This window comes from Erythrolamprus reginae, chromosome 2, assembly GCF_031021105.1.
Source record: "Erythrolamprus reginae isolate rEryReg1 chromosome 2, rEryReg1.hap1, whole genome shotgun sequence".
NCBI classification, from domain to species: domain Eukaryota; kingdom Metazoa; phylum Chordata; class Lepidosauria; order Squamata; family Dipsadidae; genus Erythrolamprus; species Erythrolamprus reginae.
Window position 1 is genome coordinate 324,097,787 of NC_091951.1, and position 25,326 is coordinate 324,123,112.

A 25,326-nucleotide genomic window follows, 5' to 3' on the forward strand; every position below is an offset into this window, starting at 1 on the left:
TGGCTGGGTGGGGCTTCTTTCGGTGTGTAAGACACGCCCATATTTTCACCCTCTTTTGGGGGTAAAAAGGTGTGTCTTATACTCCGAAAAATACAGTAAGTTTTTCCATGATTAAAAAAACAAATATGTAAATGAAGCCGTTATATAATTTTCCAAGTCTTGTGTAATCCGATTATGATCATAATATGTGGATGTGTTATATATATTCTTTAATTAAATAGAAATGTCTTTATTTCCATTGCTTTAGAATCCTTGATAAACATAGACTATAGAGGTAGAAGGAAATGACAGTCCCATTTCACTCGCATCATTAACTTTTCTTTTTGTTAGAATTTTTTAGATAATTTCCCCAGTAATGACATTATGTCATTTCTTGCAAGAATATTCCTACTGTTCCAGATGGTGACTGTGTACCCACTGCTTGGTTACTTGGCACGAGTTCAGTTTTTAGGACACGTCTTTGGAAACGTTTATCCAAGGTAAACCACCCCTTTTTGGCATACCTTAATTCTATTTCTTGTTTTCATACCCTTGTCCTAGATATATTCTGTCAATACCTATTTGCCACTGTTAGAACAAACTTTCTCTTGTGGTTAGTGATAGCTTTTCATTCAAGCTTCATGTCAGTCTCAAAGGGAGAGGGAGTGTTTTCGTTGTGTTGTGACTGAGTACTGAGCAGTACTGTGTTCAATCCTGGAGACCTCACCTACAAAAAGATATTGACAAAATTGAACGGGTCCAAAAACGGGCTACAAAAATGATGGAAGGTCTTAAGCATGAAACTTATCAGGAAAGACTTAATGAATTCAATCTGTATAGTCTGGTTGACCGAAGGCAAAGGGGGGACATGATCAAAACATTTAAATATGTTTAAGGGTTAAATAAGGTTCAGGAGGGAAGTGTTTTTAATAGGGAAGTGAACACAAGAACAAAGGGGCACAATCTGAGGTTAGTTGGGGGAAAGATCAGAAGCAATGTGAGAAAATATTATTTTACTGAAAGAGTAGTAGGAGCTTGGAACAAAGTTCCAGCAACTGAATTTAAACATGCCTGGGATAAACATATATACATCCTAAGATAAAATACAGGAAATAGTATAATGGCAGACTAGAGGGACCATGAGGTCTTTTTCTGCCGTCAATCTTCTATGTTTCTATGTTTCGTTTTGATTTTGTTTGTTTGTTTGATTAAAATGATGTATAAATAGAGGTGTTGATATTCCGTATGTAACTTTAGAGCAATTAACCAAAATTTGGCATCTTGATTATCCTGATTGAAACTGTATCTTAGTGTAATATAGAAGTGGAATGCATAATTTCTTTATGGGATTTTTTGGGGGGCGTGTGTGTTTGTGTGTTCCACCCAAGCCTCCTGCTTGTGTACAAAGTCCACGCTCTAGTACAGAGGTCACCAACTAGTGGTCCAATAATTTGCATGTTTATGTTGCAATAAATAATATTTATCTTTCTTAAAAAATCATATTAATGGTCCGCGGGATTTAAAATTATAAATTTTGTGGTCCCCAAAGTCTGAGAGCTTGGTGACCCCTGCTCTAGTAAGAGCAGCTAAAAAACAAGGCAAAACCAATAAAAATTGGACAAATTAACATGAGTCCTTTTTTAAAAAATTTAAAAAAGGAGAATTCTTGCTTACTAATTCAGGAGTCATTTTTATCATAAGTCAACAAGGTGAACATTTTATGTGCCTTTCTTCAAAGAGTTTTCTGACAGATAAGGAAGGTTCCATAAACAGCTGCAGGAATCACGAGTGCTTCTGGTTGATAGTGACCTTTAGACAAATGGATTCTCAGACAATATTCTTGATTTTATTACATTGCTCAGGACATTTAGAACAAATAACAGAGTATTTGCATAGGGAATAGCTTCCTATCCAGGCTTTGACTCAATTCAGATCTATTTAGTTTCAGTAAGAAAGCCATATTGTTTGCCACCAGACACCAGGTTTTAATCAAATATCACTATAAGAAGCCCACAGCTTCTTACAGTTCTCTATTCAGTGTGATACTAACATTTGTAAACAGTGGTGACTAGGGTAGTAACTACTATCTGCTAATAAAGGAGAAATTAAAGACTCTAAACATTGAGGGGAATCCAGTTTGGTGCATTGCTTAAGACAGTGTTTTTCAACCAGTGTGCCGCGATACATGGTCAGGTGTGCCGCGAAGCGAAGCTCAGAGGGGGGAAGGAGGGAGAGAGAAAGACATAGAGGGAAGGAAGGAGGGAGAGAGAAAGAAAGAAAGCAAAAAAGAGAGGGAAGAAGGAAGAGAGAAAGAAAGAGGGATGGAGAGAGAAATAGAGCGAAAGGGAGGAAGAGAGAGGTTTTTTTGTCCAAACTTTTTTTAGCTCTCTCCCCCCCCCTTAATGTTCCCCACGTTTTTGTAAATGTGAATAATGTGCCGCGGCTCAAAAAAGGTTGGGAAATACTGGCTTAAGATGCCAGCTCAGAAATTGGCAAACTGTGAGTTCCTGTCTTAGGCACAAAGCAGCTTGGAGACTTTTGGCCAGTCACTCTCCTCAACCCTAGGAATCAGGCAATGGCAAACCAATTCCAGAAAGGTTGCCAAGAAAACTCCATGTAGTCACCAAGAGTCAGCACTGTATCAAAGGCATGTATACACAAACAGATGAGACCATAAAATTAGAAAAAAATATTTCAAACTGATATAGTAGATTGAGTTTTTCTTCCAGGGACAATTTTGTCATCCTGATGCTAGTAAGAGCTATGTTTTATGTATTTTTATTACTTATTATTTTTATTATTTTATTTCTATTTATTAGATTTGTATGCCACCCCTCTCCGAGGATTCGGAGCGGCAATCTAACAATTATATTGTTAGATTGCCAGATGCCCAACAACTCTGGGCTTTTCATACTTAAAGACAGAGAGAACAATAAAATAATATTATTATAAAATAATAATAAAAACAAAGAACAAAAGACGGTGCAAAGCAGCCAACCACTCAGAGCAAAGTATATAACCAGAAGGGAGCTTCATTCACCCTCACCAAAGCTCTTCAAGGCTCTTTGAAATAACAGCAGGGTGGGGCCATCCAGATCTTGGGGGAACCTTTCCTTTGAGAGGTCAAACACAGGGGAAAAGGAATCCTCAATCTAAGTATTGCATTGGCAGTTCTGTGTTAGCAAAAACTTCAGAAGAGAAGGATTTAGGGGTAGTGATTTCTGACAGTCTCAAAATGGGTGAGCAATGTGGTCAGGCAGTAGGAAAAGCAAGTAGGATGCTTGGCTGCATAGCTAGAGGTATAATAAGCAGGAAGAGGGAGATTGTGATCCCCTTATATAGAGCGCTGGTGAGACCACATTTGGAATACTGTGTTCAGTTCTGGAGACCTCACCTACAAAAAGATATTGACAAAATTGAATGGTTCCAAAGACGGGCTACAAGAATGGTGGAAGGTCTTAAGCATAAAACGTATCAGGAAAGACTTAATGAACTCAATCTGTATAGTCTGGAGGACAGAAGGAAAAGGGGGGACATGATCGAAACATTAAAATATATTAAAGGGTTAAATAAGGTCCAGGAGGGAAGTGTTTTTAATAGGAAAGTGAACACAAGAACAAGGGGACACAATCTGAAGTTAGTTGGGGGAAAGATCAAAAGCAACGTGAGAAAATATTATTTCACTGAAAGAGTAGTAGATCCTTGGAACAAACTTCCAGCAGACGTGGTTGGTAAATCCACAGTAACTGAATTTAAACATGCCTGGGATAAACATATATCCATTGTAAGATGAAGTACAGGAAATAGTATAAGGGCAGACTAGATGGACCATGAGGTCTTTTTCTGCCATCAGTCTTCTATGTTTCTATGTTTCTAACACTATGGCAGAGAAGGTGAATTTTAAGGATCCCAATAGGTGGCATTGTTTAATCAAAGGAACCCAAGCAGTGCTTTGTAGGTAACAACCAGCATCTTAAATCACACTCAGAAGCAACTTGGTAACCAGTGGAGTTTATGAAGCAGAGGTATTACATGAGCAAAATGAGACATACCCATCACTTTCTCTACTGCATTCTGAACCAAATGAACCTTCTGGATAGCCTTAAAGGGCAGCCCATTGTAGAAAACACTGCAGTACACAAGGTGTGACATGACCTGGACAGGTCTGAACATTTTCTTTTAAGATCCCAAATGTACAGACGTAGTTATTTGCTATTTTTGCAATGGCTCTCACTGCACTCTTAAAAAAGGAACTTTAGGACAGATTTTATCTCTCTGAGTTGAGATAAAAATACAACTTACTCCCACTATTAGTTCAATTTAAAGAGTTGACAGTGGAAATAATTTATTTGCTGGTCCGTAACAATTTCCTGGAAACTTAGTGTGTTTAGAAATACATTAATCCCAGGTTATTGTGCTAAGTGGAGATCTGTCAGTTTTCCAGAAGTTTCAGCTACATCTAATGCCAGCTCTAAGAATCTACTTCCTGATGTAGAGGCTAAGAAAGTGTATTTATAGACATGTTCTGGCACACACACACTGGTTTTGTTTAGCTCTTCAGCATCATCTTAATTTTAGCTATGTTTTCTCAAATAGCCTGTTGGATGTTGTAATCAAGCTAGAACCCAAGAGAATATTGTTTCAGTTCTCCCTTGCTACATGTAGTGTGTGTCGGGAGACCACTAGGGGGGCGCTCGTGGAGCGGAAAAGTTAGTAACTGTTGATTGGTTGAACCGCCTGATAGCTGGTGTAAAGTCAGCTGTCAGGCAGAATTTACCTCAGTTTCAGTCATGTGCATTCCATGTTGTCTTGCATTGGTTGAATAAATACTTACCTGTTACCTCAGTGTCTGGGATTCTTATCCATGACGGCACCCACCTAGATCAGCTATAGCTATATAGCACTACAAATCGAGCTAGATAATTTTAGAATGGTCGCATACTCTGGACTGTAGGTAGAAGGCTGAAGTATTTGTCTGAAGTAGTGCAGGGGGTTGGACTAGAAGACCTCCAAGGTCCCTTCCAACTCTGTGTTGTTGTTATGGCAATCCGCTTCTGAGGTAACGTGAAGAACACTGCACAGACTTGTCAATACTGACTCAAAGAAAGAAAATGCCAAAAGTCCTGTTTCCTGTTCTTTTTCTTTTTAATTATTATTAATATTATATTGATGGTCTTTGACCGTAAATAAAATTTATTATTATTAAAATGTGTTTTTCAACTGTTTCATTAAGTTCAGATTATTCATAGATATGCACTTGATAAAAAATAAGGGTAATCATTTACTTCTCCAAACTTATGTAGCACCCCAATAATAATAATAATAATAATTATTATTATTATTATTATTATTATTATTATTATTATTATTATTATTTAGATTTGTATGCCACCCCTCTCCGAGGACTCTTTTTCTTTAGGTAACTGTGATAGGACAGGCTTTGTTCAGGTTGCCTCAAAATTCATTTATAGCAGGGGTGTCAAACTGGATTTCTTCAAGGGCCAGATCAGCATTATAGTTCTCCTCCACAGGCCGGAGTGGAGGAGGAGACGAGACAGCCATGCATGACCCCACATGCACTGTTTTTAGCCTCGACGGCCTCTTCCAACACTTCGCTGGCCAAAATAGGACATGCGTGCCCCCCTTACCTTGTTTTTGATTTCCATAGCCTCCACCACTCTCCCGGTTGTAAACAGGTCAAATGGAGGCCCGTGGGCAGGTCCTTTGGTATTTCCAGGCTAGCCCCACGGTCCAGATCCAGCCCGCGGACCTTGAGTTTGGCACCTCTGATTTATAGTGATAGACTACAAGCATCAAACAATAAATATGTAAACCACTGTCGTGATGGCTTTATGGTGAACTCTGGACTCATCAAACCAATAATTTTGCATTGTTGAAAAGAAATAACCACCCCAGGATTGAAGAAATAAAATGACTGTGAGCTTTTACATTGAATTTGTAGAAGTAATGGATGGAATCACTTTTATGAGTCTGTATGGTCAAGATTTATTTGTTTAAAGACCAAATACCCTTATATATTTACCATATATATTTATTCTGATATTTATGGTGTGTGTGTGTGTATACATGCTACTTTTAGCAGAGGTAAGAATCCCATTTCTAAGTGTATGAAATTTCTGAATCATTATTTAAATGAGATGGTATGTTTATATTAATAGATAGGCCTTGCTCGGAATGTGAAAACTCTTCCAAGTTTTTTTTCTACTTATAAAATTTAAGAAGGTGAGATAGGATACAAATCCTTTTTTGTTTACATTCTCTCTAAAGAATGAGTTTGACAAAAATTGTTCTTAGGTGTGAGTCTTGCAAACCTAATAAATATTTATTTAATCCATCAAAATCTTTAAAATTTGTTTGTGCATGCATGTATAATGTTAGGATTTCCACTTCTCTATTCTTCTTCTGTTATTCATTAATAATAATAATAATAATAATAATAATAATAATAATAATAATAATAATAATTTATTGGATTTGTATGCCGCCCCTCTCCGTAGACTCAGGGCAGCTAACAACAATGATAAAAACAGCATGTGACAATCCAATAATAAAACAGCTAAAAACCCTTATTTATAAAAACCAAATATACACATATTAGTTTGATTGAGCAGCTCAGATCATTCCTGGATCTGAGCTGCTCAACCAAATTATTGTTTTTGATTTGGTACATGGGTTATATAGTAATTTATTACACTTTATAGAGTATATGGATGGCATTTAAAAGTATACAGGATGACGGTCACTGTTCATATGTATGTATGTAAGCGTAAAAGAGAGTGAGAGAAAGAGAGAGATGAGTTTACATTTATAAACTTTGGCATGGCAAATAGAAAAGAACCTTAGAAAAGTGAATTTCAGATAGCTACGGTATATTGTATTCAAAATACCAACTTAACATTTGGCTGTTGGGAGTATCACTTTTTGTCAAGCTCGTTTCATCTAAAAAAGTAATTGGCTTTAGTGGATGAGTTACAGAAAAGGAAAGATTTTTACTAGCTTATTGAAACTAATAAAAGGAGTTGCTCTTACATAGAGTTACATAGCTTGGTTTTTCTCTTTTCTTACAGTTTTTTCCACGTGCTGGTTTCAAACATTATCATTGTAGGAACTGGAGTTGCGGTGGCCAGATTTTATCCTAATATAGGGGGAATCATAAGGTACCCTTGAAATATGAATGAATTCTTATGCTGAAATGCTAACTATCATGTAATTTTTTTTAAAAAAAATAGTGGGTGATTCTCATATCTGACACATGCATGCAGCAAACTCAAGTGGTAAAATTGTTAAATAACCCTCAGAATTTCACTTTTTTACACGTTTTCTCTACATGGAACAATTCAGTACAACTTGGCTTTTTCTTAGTCACTACCAGAGTAGCAAAAATATCCAGATTAAATTTCTTTCACATTCAGAGGCATTGAATTACCCAAATGAACCCACAGCTGTGATAATTGCCCTATCCTCTCTGAAGAACGTGTTATAATTCTTATGCAATAATGCTGATGTATATATAGATCAGGCTACACTTCTGGATAACTCCAGGCTATGGGTGGAGAATCGGAAGTCATACCTCATCTAGTGTGACTCCCACAATCAAACAGGGAAAGGGGAAAAATAAACTTCACTAAGAATAAAGGTGAAAGAAAGAAAATCCCAGTGACACCTATAAATGCCACATACCTATGACTCATACGTCATTGGCAATTATGACAGAATTGTAAGTGCTTAAAAAAAAGTTGCCCAATTCTTTTTCTATAAGCTGGAAATTGCAACATGTGGAATGCCACTGATGCTTACCTGTCCCTATCTGACCTCATTTACTTCTCACACAAAATATCGTATTTAGTATAGCACATAAAGATACAGCTCTGTATTCTATTCCAAAGTGTTTGTCACCTTATTATTCCTATTTTTTTCTGTAAGTAAACCCCCTCAAGCTTGCAAATAAAATATATGAAGCCCCAGCCCCAGCTATCATCTAATAGATATGAATATTAGAAATGGGAGTATGATTGAACCTTCCTTCAAATCAGCTGGACCTATCACTGAATATGCATGCAGAGATTGTTGTCTGAAAAAAATAAATATATAACCATTTGTTATTTTCTTCCAGATATTCTGGAGCAACCTGTGGCCTTGCCTTTGTATTTGTATATCCATCCATCATCTATATCATCTCCTTGCATCGGGAAAATCAGCTGACTTGGTTTGCACTAATCAGCCATTGTTTGATCATTCTTCTCGGAGTGGCAAACCTGATGGCACAATTTTTAATTTGAAAATCAATCTTAAATCAGAGTTCTTCCTTTGCAAGAGGTGCGGGAGTACCAAAAAGTTACCTTGAACAGTATTACAAAAGATGTATCCTACAGTATTATAAAAAAGTTATGCAGCAGTAGATTTGTAAACTGCCATCTTTCAATCTTAGTCTGTTCCGGAGAAAACAGCCTTTGAAAAAACCAACAATAACAAACAAACTATAAAGAAAAACTGGAGACTGCATCTTGGAATATGAAGCACCAAAGCAAATGGAAGGAACTGAGTGAATTTCTGCTGCAATGTCAAGTAGAAATGGAAATTATTTGAGAATTATTAAATTCTTTTTTATAAATTATAATTTTTTTCTATGTGGAAAAGCCATTTAAGAAACTCTAGGCAAATAAACAAGGGATTTTATTGAACTAGAAAACTATATATTGCTACTGTTAAGAAGAGTGTTTTGAATTATTTTACTTTTGAAACACAGCACGTAGGAAATCATTAAATACCACTAACACTAAACTATATCTTTTGTGATATTCCTAATTGTCTACAATATCCAGACTGAAAGAGGTTTCTTTACATATCCTGGCACAAAGAGAAAGAATGTTTTGTCCATTTTCTTTAACTTGGCATGGAAGGTCTACAACAGTGCTGGTGAATCTTTTTTCCCTCGAGTGCCAAAAGAGCGTGGGTGCGTGCTATCACACATGCCCGAGTGGCCACACCCGTAATCCAATGCCAGGGGCATAGTTCCCTCTAAGCTGAGCAGTGAGCAATTGCTCACTTAAAAATCATCATCAACTCAGAGTTTTCCAAACCTGCCCAGAAGCCGAGAGGGAAAGAGTGAGAGGGAAGGAGAGAGAGAGGAAGAGAGAGAAACAGATAGAAAAAAGAGAGGAAGGAAAAGAGAAAGAAAAAGAATGGGAGTAAGGAAGAGAGAAAGAAAATCAAAATCTAGTTTGAAACTAGCTCAACTATTTAAGTGGCATTTTGATATTGATAGAGTTGCCCTATTATGAGCTCACTGTTATAGACACACAGTACAGTATTTTATTTTGAAATTCTCTGAGGCAAAACAGGGTGGGTTTTTTATTTGTTTGTTTGTTTATTTGTTTATTTATTTATTATTTCTGTGCCGCCCAGTCCCGAAGGGACTGCCGCTCAGACACTATACTTTTCCGCCCACCCCCCCAAAAAATTAGAGGGAACACTGGCCAGGGGAGGGCAAAAGCAGCTTCCCCTGCCCCCTGGAGGCCCTCTGGACATCTGGTGGGGCCTCTGGATGTCTGGTGGGCCTGGTAGGCTCGTGTTTTGCCCTCCCCAGGCTACAAATGCTTCCCTGGAGGCAGGGAAGGGTAAAAACGCCTTCACCCATCCCCGTGGAGGTTCTTTGGAAGCCAAAAACATTCTCCCAGAGTCTCTGTGTGAGCCAAAAATCAGCTGGCCAGTGCATACATGCACGTTGGAGCTGAGCTAGGGCAATGGCTCGTGTGCCAGCAGATATGGCTCCATGTGCCACCTGTGGCACCCATGCTATAGGTTCGCCATCACTGGTCTAGAAGTATCTATTTTGCACAGCAGTGTAAGGTGTCCCATTTTAAATCTAAACAGTCACCAGTAATTTTACAGTGAGCTCAAAATGTTGACTTCCATTGTTGCCGTACCAACCCTCTGCCCAAAATGCAAAGTGTGGTTGTGAAACTTTTTGTATCTTTTGTGGTTTGTTTCAAATTACTGTTTTGACTCAAATCTGGGACTGAACAAACCTATGGTTACCTTTTTGCTGACTCTGGACATGGGTTATCTGTCTCTCGGCATCATGGCTATTCAACCTTATACTTTGAGGAGGGGTAGCTTTTTACATTCGAAAAAGCCCCATCTGCATTGAATCAGCACCTTGTACACATACACATCCTAAATGCATCTATCTGTCTCCCAGTCTTCTGAAGGTTGCAACTTCTCTAAAGCTATAAAGAGAATCATTAGGAAAAGCTTTGCTGTTTTTCCCATTCAGCTTGACTATTCTGCTTTATATTACTGGTGATGTTTGTCCATCGTGTTCGAAGAGGACCTTGACATCTAATGGGTTGTGGGTTGTACGCGATGTGTCCTATATGGGCACGAAATGTTTTGTCACATGTTCGGCAGACGTGTGGGTACCATTGTCACTGCATTTGCAGTTCTGGCTTTGAGGAGTGTTCGCTTCTCTTCTGCTATGAATGTTCTTCTGGCCTCAGATATCTGGTAGCCTTTGTGGATCAGCAGGCGCCATGTTGGTCGATCTTGTGCCAGGGCTTCCCAGGAGGTGGTGTCGATATCGAGGGACTTGAAGGAGGCTTTCAACGTGTCTTTGTATCGCTTCCATTGTCCCCCACGCGATCGCTTTCCTTTGGACAGTTCATCATAGAGGAGCTGTTTAGGGATGCAATGGTCTGGCATCCTAGCAACATGGCCTGCCCAGCATGTCTGGGCTTTCATCAGCAGGGTGGGAATTGATGGCAGGGCTGCTCTGGAGAGGACCTCGGTGTCAGGCACCTTATCCTCAGAATTTAATTTTCTATTACTGGTAGTTTCTGGCTAATGGCAAAGAAAAGCCAATACAGTGGTACCTCTACTTAAGAACTTTTCTAGATAAGAACCAGGTGCTCAAGATTTTTTTGCCTCTACTTAAGAACCATTTTCTACTTAAGAACCCCAGCCCAGAAAAATTTCCCAGGAAAATTGAGAGCAGCACGAAGGCCCGGCCAGTTTCCTGCCATTCCCACTTTAATCCCAGCCATTTTGGGTTTTCCTGGGCTGCTGGAGGAACTTTTGGTGGTGCTTAAGGAGGCTTTGGCAGCCCAGAGCGAACGGAGCGTTTTCCTTTCTCTGGGCACTTGGAGAGGGAATAAACCACTTCGCTGTGGTGATTCCCTCGCGCTGCCTCCCATACACCCAGCGCAAGGTTGCCTCCTGGAGTGTCTGGGCGCAGAAAGGCAAAAAGGACGCTCACCTCACCTTCCTTTGGCAGCGACTGTCCTCCTCTTCTTCCTCCTCCTCCTCCCACCCAAATTCCGAGATTTTTTATTTCTTTCCTAATGGGTTTGCACACATTATTTGCTTTTACATTGATTCCTATGGGAAAAAATTGCTTCTACTTAAGAACGTTTCTACTTAAGAACCTGGTCATGGAACGAATTAAGTTCTCAAGTAGAGGTATCACTGTATAGTAATCCTAAACAGGTTGTCTTAAATTTGGGGAAGTCCCATTCTCCCCCTAGGGATCTTGCTATATATCTCTACTTTTCTTTCCTCTCTTGGCAATTGAGCTGCCTCTTAGGAATGCTGTACCAATTGTCTGTCTCCAGCACTCATCTAACAACCGAGAAGGAAATAAATAAGACTCCGCTTACTACAGCTTGATCAGGGAGAGAAGTGATAAATATGAAAACACAGAAATAGTGGGACTACTTTGGATGTACCCTTGGAAATACCATTGTGATTCATTGACCAGGAGGTTGTGATTACATTATTGTAAGCAGGATTTCCCTGTGCATCATCAGGAAGTGCATTAATGTGTATGTTTGGCTTTTAATAAGGGTTTTTAGTCATTATAAATATTAGATTTGTTATATGCTGTTTTTATTATTGTTGCTAGCCGCCCCGAGTCTATGGAGAGGGGCGGCATACAAATCTAATAAATAAATAAGTAAAATAAATTAGCACAATACCCTGGACTTCCATCATGCTCACTGTTTAAGCCTTTTCTTTATATTTCCTCCAGGCACAACCTCTCTGCTTATTTTCTGGCACAAAACCTACCACATCTATATAGTACAAAACATCTCTTGAGGACTTCTTCAGAGCTGTTCTTGTGGAGTAGCCCTCAGAGAAGGCAGACCATGCTCAGAGGTCATGCATAGAATATAGGCCTAATGACATACTTGCTTAAGGGAACGCTTGGCCTCAGTTCAGCACCACTCATCCTGGGTCTGCCACCAAAGTCTGGATCTGCTTCATTGCAGGACCTATCCCAGTGATGGCAAACTTATGGCATGGGTGTCACAGGTGGCACGCGGAGCCATATCTGCTGACATGCAAATTGTTGCCCTAGCTCAGCTCCAATGTGCATGTGGGTGCCAACCTATGTGAGTCTTGCAGACCTAAGAAATATTTAATCTTATCAAACTCTGTAAAAAAAAATTCTGCATACATGTATAATGTTATGATTTCCACTCTATTCTTCTTCTGATATGGATTAGTTTGATTGAGCAGCTCAGATCACTCCCGGATCACTCCTCCAATGTGCATGTGGGTGCCGGCCAGCTGATTTTTGATTCACAGAGGCTCTGGGAGGGTGTTTTTGGCTTCCAGAGGTTCTCTGAGGAGATGGGGAGGGTATTTTTACCCTCCCTTGGCTCCAGGGAAGCCTTTGGAGCCTGGGGAGGGCAAAACACGAGCCTACGGGGCCCATCAGAAGTTGTGAAACAGGACATTTCCAGCCTCCAGCAAGTGGGAGGGGGCTGTTTTTCCCCTCGCCAGGCATTGAATTATGGGTGTGGGCACTCGTACATGTGCGATAGCATGTACGCACGCTCTTTTGGCACCTGAGGGAAAAAAGGTTTGCCATCACTGACCTATCCTATCCTGTGCATGTCAGGGAAGAATCAAAAGAAAAAAAGTTTTCTTCCACCATGTAGTCCTTTAAAAGAAAAACTACTGCTGGAAGAACCATTGTCCATTTTCATAGAAAGTGCCCTGGTGTAATGCTTTGAGGATCAGCCTATCGGCCCTCTAGAACAGTGTTTCCCAACCTTGGCAAATGCTGGCTGGGGAATTCTGGGAGTTGAAGTCCAGATACCTTCAAGTTGCCAAGGTTGGGAAACACTGCTCTAGAAGAGCCAACCCTGCTCTAGACCAGTAGTCTCCAACCATGGCAACTTTAAGCCTGGAGGACTTCAACTCCCAGAATTCCCCAGCTAGCCTTGCTGGTTCTACCAGGCTTAAAATTGCCAAGGTTGGAGACCCCTCCTGTATACTTAATGCTAATGTTTTATAACCAGCTGCATTTAGAAGGTATGTCCTCAAATACTTGTTGCATGTAATGGCATTTCAGTATATGTTCCTAATTTCTCACTTTGGAAATCTGCCTTCAGAAATCTTTGAAGCCTTGGCCTTCATGGCGTAGCATTATTCTCCCATCACCAAGAAATCCTTCAAGTGGAACAGAAAGTGAATTAGCACGATTGATGCATCTCCAGTGTAATTCCTCATTTCATCTAACATTTCTATATAGTGCCAGTACATGGAGACAAACAGTCTAATGCCCCTGGCATATGCTTCTTGGGGGTGGCTTTAGTGTCTCGTTACCAAATGTGGTTTGAAGTGAAAAGCATGTAGAAATCTGTGAAGAAGAAAGAGCAATGGACTTTTTTAAATGTTTCTGTTTTCATTTTAAATGCATGTAAAGAAACAATTATGGGTACTCCGTTCTGGGTTACCACAGTGAAGGTCTCTGACTGATAGCTTTTAACAAGTACTCTGTAATTGTTGGGAATGCATTTCTGTATATTTATCTTCTGAGAACTTTGTTTAAGCTGCAGAAAACATAAACAAGGCCCTAATTATGAGTAAATTTAGGTTTCAAAATAATTAGGACACATCCTGATACAAATGATGAGGTTTCACAGATTGTGGAACAAGTTCCGCAGGCTCCCAATTCCTGTTAGTAACTATGCTAGATCTATGCTAGTTCAATAGGATAACCAGTGTTATCCTCAAATCTTGCTCTTTTTTAAGTTTCAAAGGCCTGACTTCTTAAATAATTGGATCTTAAGTAGCTAGAAAGCCATTTATTGGAATTAACTACGAATAAGGTGCCTTCCAGTTGTAAAACTTGTGTTCTCATCAGATTCAGCTACTTCGAAGGCTGAGTGAAATGAAGAAGAAGCTGCATTTCTAGGCTTCTGGAGGGAAATAGGTTAGATCCATTTTTGATTCGATTTTGGCTCATGTCTTAGGAAGGAGCTAAATATTCTCCCTTCTAAATTGATGGTGATTGATAACCAGATTAGTTAATAGCACTTTAAGGAGATGCTACAATTCCTGTTCTTTAGGGCTACCAAATTTCTCTTTAATAGGAAAGTGAACACAAGAACAAAGGGGCACAATCTGAAGTTAGTTGGGGGAAAGATTAGAAGTAAGGTGAGAAAATATTATTTTACTGAAAGAGTAGTAGATGCTTGGAACAAACTTCCAGCAGGTGTGGTTGGTAAATCCACAGTAACTGAATTTAAACATGCCTGGGATAAACATATATCCATCCTAAGATAAAATACAGGAAATAGTATAAGGGCAGACTAGATGGACCATGAGGTCTTTTTCTGCCCTCAGTCTTCTATGTTTCTATGTTTCTGTCTATCTTGTAGAATAAGCAGCAATTTAGAAGGGAGAATATAGAAGCAATTTTTTCCATAGGAATCAATGTAAAAGCAAATAATGCGTGCAAACCCATTAGGAAAGAAATAAAAGCTCAGAATTTGGGTGGGAGGAGGAGGAGGAAGAAGAAGAGGAGGACAGAGGTGAGGTGAATCAAAAAAATCCAAAACTTTAAGGCTTTTTTTTTTTTAAGAGGGACTCTGAGGCGGCAAGGAGGAGCATACGCCTCCCATACACCTGGTGTGAGGCTGCCTCAAATACACTGCACCAGAGAGAGAAACCCAGGGGGAATGGCAGGAAACTGGCCGGGCCTTTGTGCCGCTCTCAAATTTCCTGTGAAATTTTTCCGGGCTCGGGTTCTTAAGTAGAAAATGGTTCTTAAGAAGAGGCAAAAAAATGTTGAACACCTGGTTCTTATCTAGAAAAGTTCTTAAGTAGGGGCGTTCTTAGGTAGAGGTACCACTGTACTTTGTTTCTTCATGCCCCAAATGTCAGGATTCCGCGTAATGCACCCAAAGGAATTATAACTCCGAGGCAGGTAAGTCCCTCAAATAATATGTTTATTGGATATATATTGGCACAGTCAGTGAAAACCAACTCTGAAGTTTCCCCCTTTAAAAGTATAATTAAAAGAATAAATGTTTCCCTTTTCCAGTTTCCCAAGTCACATTGTCTAATCAAAACCATCATCAGCTCCCTGATTACTTCTGTCCTTTTTCTACTGCCACCTGTTGGGATGACCTTGGTTCTCATGTGAAAGCTCATTGTTTTGTCTGGAATACAATCTGCCTACTCTCCCCCCCCCCCAAAGTATGTGGCAAATATGAAGCAGGAAAAAGTGGCTTCAGCCAGATTCGATTCAGAGTTGACACTAACCAATGGAAGATGTGAATTATGAATAATAGAAATAACCCAAACACTTTCTTTTTACAGGGAAGACTCAGAAGCTTCTGATGCATCTTGGAAACAGCTGATAATCTACTCCAAGAGTACATATTTTGTGTCCTGTACTGTACCATTTTTTCCAATCATCATAACTTTTGAAAAGAAATGATACAAACTGATTTAAGACTTTGTTGACTAGACCACTCTAGCAACCAATAAGAGTTGAAATAATCCTAGGAATGAGTTTCTCTGAGATCAGATTCCTAAAAGTTAAGAGGGACAAGAATTCCAGTAAGTACAATGAAAACAATTTCCCTGTTGTATTCTTATGGGAGAAACAGCTCCAAATGTTGCTGACTCCTCCATTCAATTATGCTCTCTTTGTAGTCACGTGATCAGGAGCAGAGCAGGGGCTGAAAGTGATGCTCTGCATGTTTTTCCTGCTTGGTCTGCTTGAGTGCCCTATGGCTGCCTTCATATCTGGAAACAAGCAGGAAAAGGGAGAGGTTAGCAACCCATCTGAAAAACTGGATATACAAAGAAAGAGATAGGCTAATTTAATATCTGGGTTGACACGATGCATTATGCCCTGGTTTGTTATCACCACAGTTCAAGCTGTTTTGCTTGCTACGATATTAATCGTCCTTTACAAGACAGTTCAGGGGCAGGCAAAGTTGGCTCTTCTACGACATATGGACTTCAGCTCCCAGAATTCCTGAGCTAGCTTGATTGGCTCAGGAATTCTGGGAGTTGAAGTCCACAAGTCATAGAAGAGCCAACTTTGCCTACCTCTGCCATAGTTCGTACTTTGTGCTGAATCAAAAACAAACAACATTATAGCTTAGCATGGGTGAACCCAACGTACAATCACACTTGTTCTGTAGTGTAGGATTTCTACAGTGTGCTAAACCAGTGATGGTGAACCTTTTAGGCTCAAAGTGCCTTAGAAACATAGAAACGTAGAAGACTGACGGCAGAAAAAGACCTCATGATCCATCTAGTCTGCCCTTATACTATTTCCTGTATTTTATCTTAGGATGGATATATCTTTATCCCAGGCATGTTTAAATTCAATTACTGTGGATTTATCTACCACGTCTGCTGGAAGTTTGTTCCAAGGATCTACTACTCTTTCAGTAAAATAATATTTTCTCATGTTGCTTTTGATCTTTCCCCCAACTAACTTCAGATTGTGTCCCCTTGTTCTTGTGTTCACTTTCCTATTAAAAACACGTCCCTCCTGAACCTTATTTAACCCTTTAACATATTTAAATGTTTCGATCGTGTCCTCACTTTTCCTTCTGTCCTCCAGACTATACAGATTGAGTTCATTAAGTCTTTCCTGATAAGTTTTATGCTTAAGACCTTCCACCATTCTTGTAGCCCATCTTTGGACCCGTTCAATTTTGTCAATATCTTTTTGTAGGTGAGGTCTCCAGAACTGAACACAGTATTCCAAATGTGGTCTCACCAGCGCTCTATATAGCGGAATCACAATCTCCCTCTTCCTGCTTGTTATACCTCTAGCTATGCAGCCAAGCATCCTACTTGCTTTTCCTACTGCCCGACCACACTGCTCACCCATTTTGAGACTGTCAGAAATCACTACCCGTAAATCCTTCTCTTCTGAAGTTTTTGCTAACACAGAACTGCCAATACAATACTCAGATTGAGGATTCCTTTTCCCCAAGTGCATTATTTTACATTTGGAAACATTAAACTGCAGTTTCCATTGTTTTGACCATTTATCTAGTAAAGCTAAATCATTTACCATATTACCAGACGCCTCCAGGAATATCAACCCTATTGCACACTTTAGAGTCATCGGCAAATAGGTAAACCTTCCCTATCAAACCTTCTCCCATGTCACTCACAAACATATTAAAAAGAATAGGACCCAGAACAGACCCTTGTGGCACACCGCTTGTAACCTGTCTCTACTCAGAATACTCGCCATTAACAATAACTCTCTAATGTCTATGCTTCAGCCAGCTGCAAATCCATTGAACTATCCAGGGATTAAGTCCAATCTTCACTAATTTATCTATCAGCTCTTTATGTGGAACCGTATCAAAGGCTTTGCTGAAGTCCAGATAGGCAATATCCACGGCACCACCTTGATGCAACACCTTTGTGACATAGTCAAAGAAATCAATGAGATTAGTCTGACATGATTTGCCTTCAGTAAAGCCATGCTGATTTGGGTCCAATAAGTTATTGTTTTTTAGGTGCTGATTTATCCTCTTTTTGAGTAGAGTCTCCATCATTTTAACCTTTTTTGGAAGGCGTGTTCCAGAGCGCCGCAAATCTGACCACCAGCTGCGCATGGCCGCCTCAGAAACCTGACAACCAGCTGGCGGGCATGCGCATGTGTGCCGGAAACCCAATGATCACGGGTGACAGTGTGCGTGCGCACAGAGAAGGCTTGGTGGGCCATTTCTGGCACCCATGCCATAGTTTCACCACAGTGCTAAACCATTATGTATGGGGGTTTTATTTACACAGTATGACTCTTGCTACTGTGGAGAGTAAATTATGGTTTAGTGTGTAATGTCATGCCAGGTAACAAGCATATTTTATTACCTCAGTGAATGAACTATTCTGATTTCATTCACAAATCATCTTTCTTTGATGAAGTAATACAGTTCAGCTACCAGATAATCCTGTAGTATTATGTCATATTGTCTGTTTTGCTGTTTTGTTTTAAATTATTGCCCGGCTTTTAAATGGAGTACTATATAAAGTTAATAACATTCTTGTTTTTTTAAAAAATGATTATCGAATTGTTCACATAGCATATGGAAATGTTTTATGTGCTAATTCAGGGGTTCTCAACCTGGGGGTCGGGGCCCCTTTGGGGGGCAAACAACCATTTCATAGGGGTCACCTAAGACCATGGAAAAAGACAAATTTTCCATGGTGTTAGGAACTAAAGCTTCTATTCTGGCACCTTGGAACATATTTTTACAATCTGACCAATCAGGCGTTTACAGTGGGGGTGTCCTTCTGACCTTCCTGCCAATCAGCTTAAAGCTCTGTTGGGAGAATTGGTGCTAGACTTATGGTTGGGGGTCACCACAGCATGAGGAACTGTATTAAGGAGTCGCGGCATTAGAAAAGTTGAGAACCACTGTGTTAATACCTTTTAAGTAAAGTTACAGTCGCCAGCCAAACAGTTTCGGCTGGCAGGGTCACGGGAGAGAGCCTTCTCTGGAACCAGCTACCTCCTGGCGTCCATACTACCCCCACCCTACTGGCCTTCCAGGAAGCTGTAAAGACCTGGCTTTTCCGAAAAGCCTGGGGCCATTAATTAGATGGTGCATCATTGAGATCCGGCCATAAATTATACACATGATCTTATTGTGGGTTTTAAATTGTTTTTAATAACAATAGCACTAGAGCTTAGACTAGTGAATATAGCATTTCTCTCTCTAAGTGATTTACAGAGTCAGCATATCACCCCAAACAATCTGGGTCCTTATTTTACCCACCTCGGAAGGATGGAAGGCTGAATTAATCTTGAACCTGGTGAGGTTTGAACTGGTAAAGCCAGCAGTAGGAAGCAGCTTGCAGTAGAGTGGATTTGTGACATTGGATTCTGTTGTGAGCCGCTCCGAGTCCTCGGAGAGAGATGGCATACAAATCTAAATAATAATAATAATAATAATAATAATAATAGTAGTAGTAGTAGTAGTAGTAGTAGTAGTAGTAGTAGTAGTAATAAGATTGATTAGATGATGCATCATCGAGATCCAGCCATAAATGATACACATGGTCATTGTGGGTTTTAAATTGTTTTTCTTTGTAGAAAAGTTTTAATATTAATATTGCATGTCTTGTTCTTTTTTGGGTGTGAGCCACCCGGAGTCCTTAGGAAGTTGGGTGGCATATAAAATTGAACTGAATGAATGAATGAATGAATGAATGATTGAATGAATGAACAAACGAACGAACAAATAAACAAATGGTCCTGAATAATGAACTCCGGGAAGTCAGGACTCTGAAGCTTGGCTCAAGTTCAAGAATCCCTTTGTTGAGTATATCATATTGGCCTTTATAAAGTTGAAGTTAATTCTAAATTATTCCAACTCATAGGGGTAGTTAAAAGAATAGGATTTCTCCACCCCTCTCTCTCAGGTCACATGAGCCAATCAGTCCAGTCGTTTGGTTCCCGCCCAGCTCTGACAGGTGTCCAATGACATGCCCTTGGTTCATGCGCTGGTTGCAGGGGTGGGCTACTGCCCGGATAGTGGGGAACGTAGTGGGGTAGTAAAAATGGAGCTCCAACCCAGCGCACCCAATTTGCACTGAAAGATGTTGAAAGAAAATGCATAAGCCACGCCCACAGTGTGGTAGTAAAAATTTTGGTAGCTCTTCACTGGCTGGTTGGTAGATATTACGACTAGCCAGCTAAGGCACAACATTCCTAAGTCCCCCCCCCCTCCATTGAATGGCAACCAAGAAACAAAACCGAAGTGATGATAGTTTCAATTGAAGTCATTTTGCAGGTTGATAGGTACTTTGGATTTATAAAACCAAACAATAAGAACAGACTCCAGATAAGTACAATATTTTCAGTGTAAATCATACTGGATACAGCATATTTAAGAAAATGATAGTGAGTGGAAAGGTTTGGGTTTTTTATATACATCTGCTGTTTGCCTTTTCAAAAACATTTCAGGTGATACGAATGAAATAGAAAATGCCGCAGTGGTGTATTTTTTTCCACACACAGGTTATTTCTTAGATATGCAAATACGGTAGATTTTCCATGCACATAGTGTGTGTTACACATTTCATCCAAAGAGAACTTAGAATGGGTTGTAGATATGATTTAAATAATGCTAGTTAATTTTTTAAACATTTTCTTCAGTTTCTCCTTTTTCCTTCAACAAGTTGGAAAGGGGATTTCTGCGAGCAAGATGAGAATTGAGCCTTATCATAATTGTTGTGGTTGGCTCTTGCCCAGCTCCTGCCCCAAGGAATGTGGAGGTGGATGTGGGGGAAACATCCACATGCCACAGGCCTGTTTTGCTCACGATAGAATCTCCCGACGAAGTCTCCTCTGATGAAGGAAGCGTGAGTGGCAGGGAAGAGGGGAGTTTGGCAGACAGCCCAGGAGGAGATCAGTCATCCTTATCATCCCTGGATTCTGAACAAGAACTTATGACAGACCCACGCATGTATAGAGTGATGCATAGGAGAGAACAACTGAAGGATTATTACAGGAGATAAGTGAGGCCACCTGTGGTTGGGTGGGGCTGCTGTAATTAGTGCTACAGATAAAAAAGAGCAGCATGCTGGTTTAGCCTGGTGGAAGTTTATGTGATTCATAGTTCATCAAGATCGTGGTTTGTTGTTTCCCTGTTCAAGACTGTGTGTGGAATTTCTGGACTTTTGGAATTGAACTCAATTTCCCAGTTACTGGGTGAGAAATTGGATTGCATTTAACCCGTGCCTTGTGTGTACCAGAAAATCCCTTTGACATTTAAAAAGGGAGTTTTTTCTGCTTTTCTGCTGATAAAGACTTTGGGTTTTCCTTCTATCGTGTGGTGTGTGTCTTTTTGGACTAATTACCCTGTAATTACGGGCGGTTGGGACACGCCGGCAGGACAATAATCGTCTCCAACCGGCACATATCTTATTCTGACAGTACAGGAGTAAGAAATACCACTATCTATCTATCTATGGGCCGTGTTGGTGCAGTGGTTAGAATGCAGTACCACAAGCTATTTCTGCTGACTGCCTGGAATTTGGCAGTTTGAATCTCACCGGCTCAAGGTTGACTCAGCTTTCCATCCTTCCAAAGTTGGTAAAATGAGGACCCAGACTGTTGGAAGTAATATGCTGACTCTGTAACCCGCTTAGAGAGAGTGAAGCAGTATATAAATACTAGTATCTAAGTTTATCCTTATTATAAAAAGAATTCCACTTGGATTCCATCATTGTTGAGAGGATGGATATCTACAACCCTACAGTGCTTTATTATTATATAATGCCATACCATTTAGAATACCATACCTCACATTATACCATATATCATAAACCTTTGTGTTGGTTTTTGACACCTAGGAACTTCCTGGGCTAGTCTCCGCAATTTTCTTGCCAAGATTTCAGAAGCTGACTTTGTGAGCCATGGTGGTATAATGTAGACTCAGTCTTCCATTCTTCCAAGGTTGGTAAAATGGGGACCAAGATTGGTGGGGCAATACGCTGACTCTCTAAACTGCACAGAGGATGCTGTAAAGCACTACGAAGCTGTATAGCTGAAGCCTCTTAAGGGCTATTGCTATTTGTACATAATTAAGACTGAAGTCCACACCCTCCTAATTTCTAGCCTATACCTTACCCACTTACCAAATTGGGTACTGTTAGCATGCAGCATGGAAAAAGGGGAATAGAATGGTACACGAGGGCTAATTTGTATACAGTACAGTCATACCTCGTCTTACGAACCTAATTGGTTCCAGGGGGAGGTTCGTAAGACGAAAGGTTCATAAGACGAAACATTGCTTCCCATAGGAAACAATGTAAAGTCAATTAATCCGTGCAACCAAAAAAAAAACCCGCAAAAAAACCGCTGCCGCCCGGCCATCACCTTTTAAAACAGCCTGGGGGCTTCTCAGCGACCTCCCAAACGCCAAACGCCAAACCCGAACTTCCGGGTTCGGCGTTCGGGAGGCCACCAAGAAGCCCCCAGGCTGTTTTAAAAGGTGACAGCCAGGCGGACGGATGGACGGACGGACGGACGGACAGACAGACAGACAGACAGACAGACAGGCAGACAGACAACATAAAAGTTGCCACTTGTTGGCAAACTGGGGTGTGTGTGTTTGTGTGTATGCATGTACACAAAATATAAACAAAACAGAAAGCAAAGGAAGTGTCTTCCTTGTACCACTCACTGAAACACATGTTAACAGCTCTCCTCCTTGCAAAGCTCCATGGCTTGGAAACAGCTTGAGAACAGGTTCTTGAGGTTGCTGGGAATGCAGTCTCCTTCAATTTTCAGGAGTTTATGCAGGGGACACCTGGACCCCTTTCAGCGAGTTACAGAAGTCTGAAACAGCAAATGAGACACAGCACAGACATCCTTCTTTGTTAGCCTCCTTAATCAGCTTTCATCAATTCCAAGGCTGTGCAGACGTGCACAACTACTTCCATGTACTCAACAAATGCCCTCATTTAATGCATCCAAAAATCTGACGGGAGTAGAGAAGGAAAATCGGAATCCAGATAGTTGTGTGTATATGAGGTGAGTTCCAATATAGTCCTTTCTTTTTACATTAGGGATTTTTTCACTCTCCAACTAGAGTTCGACTTTTGTGCAATTTTCATTTAGTGTCTGGCTTCTAGTCTGGTCCAGTTTCAACCTGGGTCATTGCTCTTTGTACATTCAAGGCCACATTCTTTATACTGATTTGGTTGTTGTTTCAGATGGAGTCCATAAATGTTCAATAAAATAATAAATTGTTTCTTTGATTCCATTCAAGATGAGAACTGAATTACCTGCTATTCATACTTTCCTTTCATTACTTCTGGAAAATGTTGATGTGCAGCTGTCAGTTGTAGGTAGATATCTTAACATCCTATTTGGGCCACATGATACACTACAGATCAAGAATGGTATTTCAAACAGTCATGCTACTGCCTTTATACAACAGTTCCATTGGTAGAATTTGTTAGATTGCTGGGTATGTTCTATAAAATTCTATACTGTTTGGGATGAGACCACTTTTCACACAGGGGTGTTTCAAAAAAGTCTTTGTTTCAAAAGCAGAGTTGGTGGAGGCAAAAAATGAGAGAGGTTATGTCTTCCAGGATCTAAATTTCATCATGGAGATCAAGTTTTGGGGCAGTCCTGTTGGCAGAGAAATACATTTTTATTATCAAAGCTTTCTGATGCTTAAGCAATTTTGCTTTAATATTAATTTTAATATTAATCTAGTATTTTTTGAATTATTTGTGTTTTAGTGCTTTTAATTTGAGTCAACTATTTTTAACAACTAGAAAGAAATTATAATATCAGCAAACATTCAGTATTTCTGTATTGCTACACTGGATATTTCATTAAATCCTATAATAATATACACATTAATTAATTACAGTAATATTCATATTTCATACAATCACAAAATCCCTATTCAAATCATTCATATTTATATATTTATTGTTGTGGTTAGCTCTGGCCCAGCTCCTGCCCCAAGGACTGTGGGTGTGGGGGAGACATCCACATGCTGCAGGCCTGTTTTGCCCCCAGTGGAATCTGATGATGAAGGCTCCTCTGACCAAGAAGACATGAGTGACAGGGAGGAGGAGAGTGTGGCAGACAGCTCAGAAGGAGATCAATTATCTAGCTCCTCCTTGGATTCAGAACAAGAGTTAATGATACAGCCACGCATGCGGAGAGCGATGCATAGGCAACAACAACTGAGAGATTATTATCAAAGAAAATGAGGCCACCTGTGGTTGGGTGGGGCTGTGGTAATTAGTGAGGCTGCTATAAAGAGCAGCCTGTGGGTTTTGCCGTTGTGAAGGATTATCTGATCGTTGTGTTTCATGACTGCTTTACTGACTTTGACTTTTTGTGTGCTGATTTTTCCCCGCTTTGAAACTAAACCAGAGCAAAGTGTGTTTCACTTTGTGAAAGAAGGACTTTGAATTGCCTCACAGCTGCAAGCTAAGTATCACAGGACTGATAAGGGACTTGTACAAATTACCAGTTTGTTTGGAGATGAGTGCTCTTTGCTATACCAAAAGAGGGCTTAGTTTAAGTGAATTTTCATTATAAAGAACATTGTTTTGAATTTTCAAATGTGTGTGTGTCTGAAATTTGTACCTGTTAATTTTTGGGAGGATTCTACCAGAGAACCCGACAGAACATTTATATTCTTTATTTTACTGATCTTTATGTATCTTTTGTCTTTTAACATCTTTTAATTTGAGTCAACTTTTATTGTTGTTTTGCATTTTATAGCATTAATTCCTCTAAGCACTGATTTTTAAATAAAAAGTGAAGGTTTATGTATACAGGTTAGATTTATACCTTGTGTTTCTATTAGAAACCATGTGCTTATTTATTCATAAAGATATAATAGAGCTTGTCTGACTTTCAGTTGTTCACACATCATTCAAAGCCATGATGTGATTTGTTTCATTCTGATTAATTGTGTTTCGTATATCCAGCTTTTTTTTTTTTTAATAAACCGCAATTTGCAACTTAGTGCCTTGTGTGAACTTCGGGCTTGTGCAACAAACAATGGCTGTGTCATATGAATCCACTCAAAAGTTGGCAAATGGCAGGCCACGGAGACTCACAATTCAGGGACTGAATAGAATACAGATGCCTCTGATCTTAGTGTTTAACTTTTTACACATTCTAGCTAAAATTGCCTAGATTGTCAACAGAAGTTTTTATTTTTACTTTTTGAGAAAAAACCCTGTGGATTTTGTTAAAACGAATATATGCTTAAAGAATTTATATAAGCACGTAGCAGTATTTTGGAACACAAATAACAGTATTTTGGAACTATGCAAGAAATGACAGACTAATCAGCATCTTTAGGAATTGCATCAAAACTAAAAATCTCTTGTCACTCACTTTACTTTTTATATGCTTCATGTCTTTGGTTTTGTTCAGCAGCAACAGTATATTAATAGATTATTATGTCAGCCCTGTTCCTGGTTATATTTTTATCAGCTTCAGAGATTAAGAGAGAGTGAACGGGTAATTTTCTACAATAACGCTACATGTTGCTTCTG

At 39.7% G+C, this 25,326-nt stretch overlaps 1 protein-coding gene and 1 long non-coding RNA gene across 4 annotated transcripts in view; one reads left to right on the forward strand and one right to left on the reverse strand.

Moving 5' to 3' along the window:
- SLC38A9 (solute carrier family 38 member 9) overlaps positions 1-8,689 on the forward strand; it is a 57,855-nt gene extending 49,166 nt beyond the window's left edge. For 2 of the 3 annotated variants that reach the window (XM_070743338.1, XM_070743337.1), the window contains exons 14-16: positions 331-479; positions 7,068-7,157; positions 8,114-8,689. In XM_070743338.1, the coding sequence (XP_070599439.1) occupies positions 331-479; positions 7,068-7,157; positions 8,114-8,279 (405 nt within the window). In that variant the 3' untranslated portion in view covers positions 8,280-8,689. The remainder of the gene's footprint in view (positions 1-330; positions 480-7,067; positions 7,158-8,113) is intronic. The other variant, XM_070743339.1, reaches the window with a different exon arrangement.
- A 6,875-nt stretch (positions 8,690-15,564) lies between these two features.
- LOC139159024 (uncharacterized) lies at positions 15,565-22,586 on the reverse strand. The gene is made up of 3 exons (XR_011557794.1): positions 22,470-22,586; positions 19,056-19,208; positions 15,565-16,044 (listed from the first exon to the last, which is right to left on the reverse strand). It is a non-coding gene; the product is annotated as an uncharacterized lncRNA (long non-coding RNA).
- Between the last annotated feature and the right edge of the window lie 2,740 nt (positions 22,587-25,326).